Source organism: Pyxicephalus adspersus, chromosome 12, assembly GCF_032062135.1.
Source record: "Pyxicephalus adspersus chromosome 12, UCB_Pads_2.0, whole genome shotgun sequence".
NCBI lineage: Eukaryota > Metazoa > Chordata > Amphibia > Anura > Pyxicephalidae > Pyxicephalus > Pyxicephalus adspersus.
In genome coordinates this window covers 25,984,888-25,993,375 of record NC_092869.1, presented here as the reverse complement: position 1 = coordinate 25,993,375, position 8,488 = coordinate 25,984,888, and the positions used below count along the sequence as shown (strand labels likewise).

At 37.9% G+C, this 8,488-nt stretch overlaps 1 protein-coding gene across 1 annotated transcript in view; it reads right to left on the bottom strand.

The window, feature by feature from the left end:
- Positions 1-1,350: 1,350 nt before the first annotated feature.
- Positions 1,351-8,488, bottom strand: part of PTGR2 (prostaglandin reductase 2) — a gene marked incomplete at its 3' end in the record, with an annotated part of 14,747 nt that continues 7,609 nt past the window's right edge. Inside the window, 5 exon segments of the mRNA XM_072428072.1 lie at positions 1,351-1,390; positions 4,243-4,330; positions 5,347-5,468; positions 6,310-6,519; positions 7,932-8,102. Of these exon segments, the coding sequence (XP_072284173.1) occupies positions 1,351-1,390; positions 4,243-4,330; positions 5,347-5,468; positions 6,310-6,519; positions 7,932-8,102 (631 nt within the window).

Genomic DNA, 8,488 nt, shown 5'->3' with positions numbered 1-8,488 from the left:
GAGAAGGCACCCGACACTGGAGAGGGAGATCGACGCTGGATGATCACAGCGGGACCAGGTAAGTGATCGATAAACCTGAACTTTTCTCACTGTATTTTCATACAGTGAGAAAAATTCGGGTTTATCGATAATTGCAATTTTTTTTAACCCGAACCAAGGTCGGGTTTAGTGGTATGGTGGTTAAAGAATATAGAGATACATCTAATAAATTAAGGCTATCAGACTATTTCTCTTTCCTAATAGTACAGATTTGACAAGATTAACTGAAAACAATTTTACTAATAGTGATAAATTGTAAATCAAAATAAAGCTGTAGCAATATCTCCCTCCAAAACCACTTTAAAGTAGCATATCTATAGGTACCCGCTTCCACCATGCTGTATGATCTCCTAATACTGCAAATGTAAACATCTGATTATTATTACAGAAATCCATGGCAAATTCAATCAAGACTTAAACACTTTTATTGTGCTTTGTATATTTAGCTTCTGCTTGGTGTGCTGCAAAGACATTGAGGATTACAGACTATTTTTAACAAAGTGTAGTTTTCTCATTTGGTCCTATTCTTTAACCTAAAGTAAATTGCCCTTTCTTTCGACAAGGGTATGCTAACTGAGGTTAATTTTTTATAATCTGTAACTGTGTAACAGGGGATGTTTCTATGCATTTAGGCCCCACAGACTTGGGGCTGGTAGACAAATAGGATACCATTTAATACCACCATAGGGGGTTGTAATGCACAGGCAGGTCTACTGTTGGAAAGTAAACAGGAAACTTCCAGTCTTCAGAATCCCAGTAAATGTACCTATGTAGTGGAAAGGGATGGGTTACTTTATAATAGTGAATGGGACCAAACAAAATGACAAAGTGCAGTTACCCTTTAAAGAAAGCTTACAGTGTTGAAAATGTTTCCATCTTTAATAGGTGTAAGTGGGCCTGCTTAACTGGTTGTTCAGATCCAGGAACGTCATCCTGGGCAGAGGTCCCACACTCCCCACTCCTGGGTTTTGACTAAGCTGCAGGATACTAGAATTCTTTATTTCTCATGTGTTGAGCTTGCCTGCACCTGCATGTGCTGTTTGCCAATAAGGCTACTACTAATCACTGTAATGAGCCAACAGAAATATATTAGAGACAATAACTACTGACAACTTTTCCAAATGTGTGTGTGTATATATATATATATATATATACCCAGTTTTTCACATTTGTCCTAGTATTTTTTATTTAATTGCATACAATCCACAGAATAAATTTTTCAGTAAAATATTTTTAATTAATTTGTATGGTGCCATGCAGCTAAAATATATCCATCTGTCTGTTTACATTTCTTGACTTTATAAACCTTACCTGCTGTGTTTTCAATTCCATGAACAATGGTTTCCTTAACCTGTCAAAGAGACGATAGTCACAGTATATTAAGCTAGGTACACACTTGCAATAAATATCATTAGAAAACAAATGACTAACGAATATTTTGAACGATTGTATTGTGCACAATTCTGTACATGTTGTAACAATACGATCGTTCAAATATCATCCAACAATAGTGTACACGCTAGATATGATTGTTTGAACGATGCAGGAAGTGACATGTAAAGGAGAAAGTGTACTGCAGAAACATCCACTATCACCGAACGACTGTACACACAATAGATAGTGAACGATCCTCGCTCAATCAGATCCGCCGGGACGGTCATTTGTTTCCAGCAACAATCCTCGTTCGTCGTTCAGATCAGTCGTGCACTTTTTTTGTTAACAATTATCAGTCAACCGGTCGTTCGTTTCCAACGGAAATTATTGCAAGTGTGTACGCAGCTTAATAAAGATGCCAAACAAGAAGGTGGCTTCCCTGCCCAACCCACCTAGATAAAATTGGATTCTGATATTCTGTGTAACAGCAACATATCAAGAACACAGTAATAAATATGGGATTAGGAAAAAATGTAAAAGTGTCATGAAAACTTTTATAACCTGGGTAACTACTTTACTATGACATCGTCAGTGTCACTTCTCTGCTGCCTTATGTAAACAGCTTTAAATTACAGCTCAGACTAATTATTCCCATTAAGCAAAATACACACAGGAACCATCACATGTGTTACCAGTATCTACCACTTTTTAATTATGATACAAAATTATGTATAGCGCCATATTCTTTTAAGCTGAAAAGCATGTGTTTAAAGAACTGGATAATATGCTAGGATTAAGCATAAGTATATTCTTAAGTATATTCTGTTTATACCAGACATATTGATGCAGTCAGCTACCGTGTTTCCCCAAAAATAAGACAGTGTCTTATATTTATTTTACCTCTGAAAATCTCATTAGGGCTTATTTTCAGGGGATGTCTTATTTTTCTCACAAAAAATCTATATTCATGTACAAAAATCTGTATTTACCAAAACCTGCAACCAATATTACTATAGAAAGATACCTCTGTGTTACCTGTGACCTGTCAAAATCACAGATTTCTTCTGTTATATACAAGAAGTCATGAATAAGAATTGACATAAATGAGTAATGAAAAAAAACACAGCTTCATAAGCAAACAAGTGCAACATACCAAGAAAATGTGCTGACAATTAACATGTGACTCATAGAGTTACATGTTAAATCTGAGTAAAAGCAAAAAAAAAAATCAATTAATAAATATGCATTGCTGCTAATTAATGAAATGCCAGCAAGGACCTTTTGAAAAGAGAATCCACCAACCTCTTAGTGCTAGTGTCACACCAGAGTACTGTAGGTTAATTAACCCTGCGATTTCTTCACCCCTTGCTCCAGTGCTTTTGAAATCTCCTGCTCTCTCTCTCTCTCTGCTCCCTCCTTCCTCTTGGTATCCCTCTGTGTACCATGTGACCACACCCTCCGAAGAAGCCAATAGGGCTTACTTTCGGGGGAGGGCTTATATTTCACCCTTGCATGATTAGCATGCTAGGGCTTACTTTCGGGGTAGGTCTTATTTTCGGGGAAACGCGGTATGTAGTATTTTCCACAGCCCAGATGAGGTTTTTTAAGACAAAGGGGATTTCAGAAGGCAGCATGTTTTAGATCACTTTAGGTTTAAAATAAAGGGTGCAACCCTAAGCAAGAGCTGCCACCTGATTTTAGATATTAGATCAGGGGTCCTCAAACTTTTTAAACAGGGGGCCGGTTCACGGTCCCTCAGACTGTCGGGGGGCCGTACTATAGTTTGAAAGAAAACAGGAGAAGATTCTTATGCACACTGCACAAAACGTATTTATTGTATAAAAAACATGAAAGAACAATACTATATGCACAGCACACTTGCCGATCATTAAAAAAAAAAGTGGCGTTTACTTTGGCTTTAAAATTGCTTGAGATTATTCCTCAATTCCTATGTGCATTGGAAAATGCACAGATAAATTTGAATATTCACTGTGTGTATTGAAAATGCAAATTTATCTTGCATTTTCCATGCAAATGAATAATCTCAAGCAATTCATTAATTTGCTTCTTTTTATACACCCTACCCTACACCCAACACTACCCCACACTTTTTATTAATTAAAAAAGGGCTGCTAAAAAAACTTTGTCAGTGTCACCTACCTGTCACTCACTGCTGCCTTCATACATGGATCACACTGCAGCACATGTGTACATGATCAATGTGCATAGTATGTTTATACTATTTACAAATGTACATTGATCATGTACATTTGTGCAGCAGTGAGCAGGGAATGAAGGCAAGCAGTGAGTCTCTGCTTTGCTCATACCTTCTCTGCCTGATGGCTTCAGCCCGACAGCTCCAGCGTTACCCTGGAGACAGTGGTGTCATGTGACCGGGTTCCCTGGAGTGCAGATGGCTGGCAGCCAGAACTCAGGCAGGAGAAGCAGCCTCAGCAGCTGGCGGGCCGGATGGACAACTTCAGGGGGCCGTATTCGTCCCGCGGGCCGTAGTTTGAGGACCCCTGTATTAGATAATACTGATAGAATACAGCCATAAGTGCTTGGTTTTAAAGCCACTGAAGAATAATAGGCAATGTAATTAGTGGTGTAGGAAGTAGAAAGAGGACAGTTAATCGAAACGATGACCATGGAATGAAAGCAGCTTATGCATAGAGGAGCAGGTCAGGAGGCGTGGAGCTTGTGCAGAGAGTAACAGTGGGTATGGTGGATAAGATATGCAAGGGGTACAAAGGTAAGCACTGAACATGTATGCAGTTTGTGCAGCAATGGGAAATTATCATCTTCATCGTTCTATAGTAAATGATTTACCTTCAGCCTTCCTGTCCTCACCCATTCACTGAGCTGTGCAATAGCAGATTCTTCTTGACCTACATAATTTAGAACAAGGAATCTTTCCCTGGATTAAACAGATGCAAATGTGTTCAGTACTTTATGTTTCTGAAGACAACAGAACAATAATACCAGATGGACATTTTATTTAAAGTAAATGTAACATCAATTAATAGCTTACATAAAAGCTTTAACATATTTGTAGGTGAACCTAAAAATTTACCTATATGTGAAAATGTAATTGTGTTGTGTTTTGCATTGGTGTCTCCATTTCTTGAGAGATCCCAGGTGATAACTGCAACTTTCTTTTGTTTCCCTATGCATTCTGACAATGCTAACCACGAAAGCAGAACTATGCTGGCAAAGTTAGTTTGTGTCCCTGCTCTTCATCATTGAAATAAAGACCATGCCAATGCAGAATAATGCCTGTGTCGCATTGACTGACATGGCCAAAGACGGTGTAAGCATGTAAATGATTTCAGCACTTGCATCCTTACAGCTCCACACACCACCAGGAGGGTAAAGATGGGGGTAATGCATATAGTAAAAGGCAACAGAATAAGTTTAAATAACCTATAATGCAATTTTGAAATATTAAAAAAAATGTTCATTAAAATACTTGCTGATCCTGCTATAAACGTCCTTGTATAGTCACTTTCTATTTTATGGTGACAATGCTCTGGCCCTGTCCCCCAAATTATCTTTTGCCTTGTCAACCTGTCGCAAGGACTTCTATAATATGTATTACAAGTGGTTGTTGTTACAATATGCTGGCATGGTCCACTTTTATCATAAGGAAACCCATCATGAGAAATGCCATGCAGAAGGTGAGCAGCAATGAGATGCAATGAAGATTACAGAAGTTTTAAAAAAGGAAACCGTTTAGAATTCTTGACTTTAAAGGTAACATAGTATCATCAGAACACTCAGAACACATAATTATCTAAAAATATGTGAGTGCCCTAAATCCTTATCATGCAGTCATTGCAGAAATGAAAGCAGATGCAGTCACAGTGTGATATAAAGCATTACTACAAAATGTATAAGGAATATCTCTAGCCAATTCCAACCCAGGACACCAACCGTGTAATGTTGCTTTCTTTCAGCATGGCTTCCATTTTTGGGTTCAGAGGAGGCGGGTAGGGAACATCCTTATTATACTGAGAGATTTGACCACACAGAATAACATGGCTGTTTTTCTTCATCTACTTAAAAGAAATAGAATACAATCAGAATTTGATACATATTACAATCCTACTACAGTGCTCAACCCAGAAATATTTTTAAGCAGGGTGGGAAGAAATTGTAGGTGGGTGGCAGCACCTGTATTGTGACCAAAAACCTTTAGTAACCAGCCAAAAACAGCCGGGTGGGTGCTGAAAGGTGCCGGGTGGTGCACCCAGCTAAAAGGGCCTGGGGAGAACCCTGTACTACAATGGAAATATTTTATCTGAGAGATGGCAGATAATCAGACATATGGTGATGATGTATTTGAAGAGACCCTGTACTGAAATATGTAGGTTGCCATTGTTTGCATTGTAAAAAAAATTGTCAGTAGCCTGGCTGTCATATTAATCGGGGGATTAAATGTATGTATTGTATTGTAATAAATCACATACACTGATAAATCTTCAAAATGTTACATGTTTATTCCAGGGCAGAGATTTTAAGCACTGTGGCCAAGAAGCTATGCATCAATGTTAGCCCAGGTGGTTTTCTAAGTACAGGTTAACTTTAAAGAGAAATCATATAGTATTGTTGTGTCATTAAAGTATATCTAAAAAAAAATGAAATATGTACTTGCCATTTGTGTGTTATTCTAGACTTTCACATGACTCAAAAAGGTTTTGTATAAAGTCAAGAATATATGTTGTGATAGCATGAGCAGGCAGGTCCAACCCCTGTGCTCTATTATTTTATAGTGCAAGTAAATCTAAATGTACATTTATACATACATACCCTAAAAATGCAATTGTTTGTTCGTGCATTGTCACAACCATGGATTTGTAGATATCACACACACTATACATAAGTAATTCTATTTACCTGACTTATAACAACATCGCTGATCTCTCCACCGACATTGTCAAAGTAGATATCCACGCCATCTGGACAGCAGGCCTTTAACCTTTCTTCGAGCCCTGGGTCTTTGTAGTTTAAAGCTTCATCAAAACTAAACTCTGAGGTCAAAATAGAACACTTTTCATTTGTTCCACAGATCCCTACAATACGGGAGCAGCCGAGAAGACGAGCAATCTAGGATAAATCATAAATAATTTTGGTGGAATTGGTGGTGAAATTACAATAACAGTTGGGAGAACCAACACCAAAAACCTCCCTACCCACCCTATTTTGCCACCTGTTACTAATCTATGTACAGGTAGTCCCTGAGTTAAGGGAATCCGACATATGGACGACTCCTAGATACGGAACGGGGCTTCCCTGCTCGCTTGTGTGCAGGACGGAGGATTGAAGAGGGGAGAGGTTTGCATGACTGAGCTGAGGTTGTGGGTGATCTTAAAGACTGAGCTCTTATAACTCTTTAATGACCAAGACAAACTCTGCAGTCGTTTCTTTTTTCAAAGCACAGCTTGCTCCAGAAGTTAATGAATGTCTAGGCTCCATAAAGTTTTTTTTTTTTTTACTTTGTTTGTGATTAGCTCATAGTGAGGATTTTATATAGTAACTGACACCTAATGCCTAATAATATGTTGAGACAAACATCTGTCCTAATTGCATTTATTAAATAAATGTACCTGTTCCGACTTACATACAAATTCAACTTAAGGACAAACCTACAGTCCCTATCTTGTATGTAACCCCAGGACTACCTGTATAGTGAAAGAACATGCTTCTAGTATTGGAAAATTAGAATCTTCCACTATTGTTGTGCTTTGAACATGTAGACATGGCAAGCCACAGTCTGCTTCTTATGTATGCACATCGGAAAAAAGTACAAGGTTGGCAGGGTTGCCCAGGTGGCTCACAATTCTTGCAGCCCCGGGACTCCAGATTTGAATCTTGGACAAAATACTATCTGCATGGAGTTTGCATGGGTTTCCTCAAACTTCTAAATGCATGTTAATTGTTTCCCCCAGAAATTACCCTTGTTATGTGTAGGAAAATAGGCAGCAAAACCAAAGCGCAGAGCAGGATGCATGATAACTGTAATAATAGGAATAAAACTAAATAAATAATTAAAAAAAAATAAATATGTGTATATCAAACACATATATAAACATCAAACTTTCCAGCAACTTGCTTTTTATTTGCTTACAGAACAATGCACAACACAATATACAGAAAGCACAGGATTATTAGAGCAGTGCTTCACAAAGTCTGAATGTCCCTTAAAGGGGGTTCACAATCTATTTGTCATAGTCATGTGTCAATAAAATAGTCTAAGGAAATTTTTTTGAGGGAAGGCCATTTAACCTAACTGCAAGTTTTTTTGGTATGTGGAAGGAAATTGTAGTACCCAGAGGAAACCCACAAAGACACATACAGACTTCTTGCAGATACAGTCCTGGCCGAGATTTGAACCTGTGACCTAATGCTGGAAAAAAAGCCTACCCCTGAGCCTACCCCTGAGCCTACCCCTGATGCTACCCCTGAGCCAACCCTGCTGCCTTGCACTTCCTATAAATAATATAGATATGGTGACTTACCTGACCAGCTATGGAACCACATGCACCAGCAGCACCACTAACCACCATAGTCTGATTAGCTCCGGGGATCACATGACCCTTCTCCTTCACTCCAAGGTAAGCTGTCAATCCGGTCATTCCAACTGCACCCAACAAATGTGACAAGTGGCCATCCACAAGATCAGGGTCTAGCTATGATAAAATGAAAGAATAACCCTGCTGTTAAATATAGTTGTTGCTAACTATAGTTAGTTTATATATATATAGTATTTACAAGTATATACTATACTATAGTATAAAACATACTTGTATTTATTTATTATTATAGTATTATTAGTATTATTATTATTATTATTATTATTATTATTAATAAATCGTATTTATATAGCGCCAACATATTACGCAGCGCTGTATTTATTTAAACATAGAGGGTTTATCTTCTGCTTTCCTCAATCCCAGATGTAATAATATGAGCAAATGTGACCTACTTCATTGAAAAGGAACATTTGGAATTTAATAAACTTTTGACGCATTCAGTTTCTAGACACAATGTTATACTTTGGCAAAAAAGCTGATAA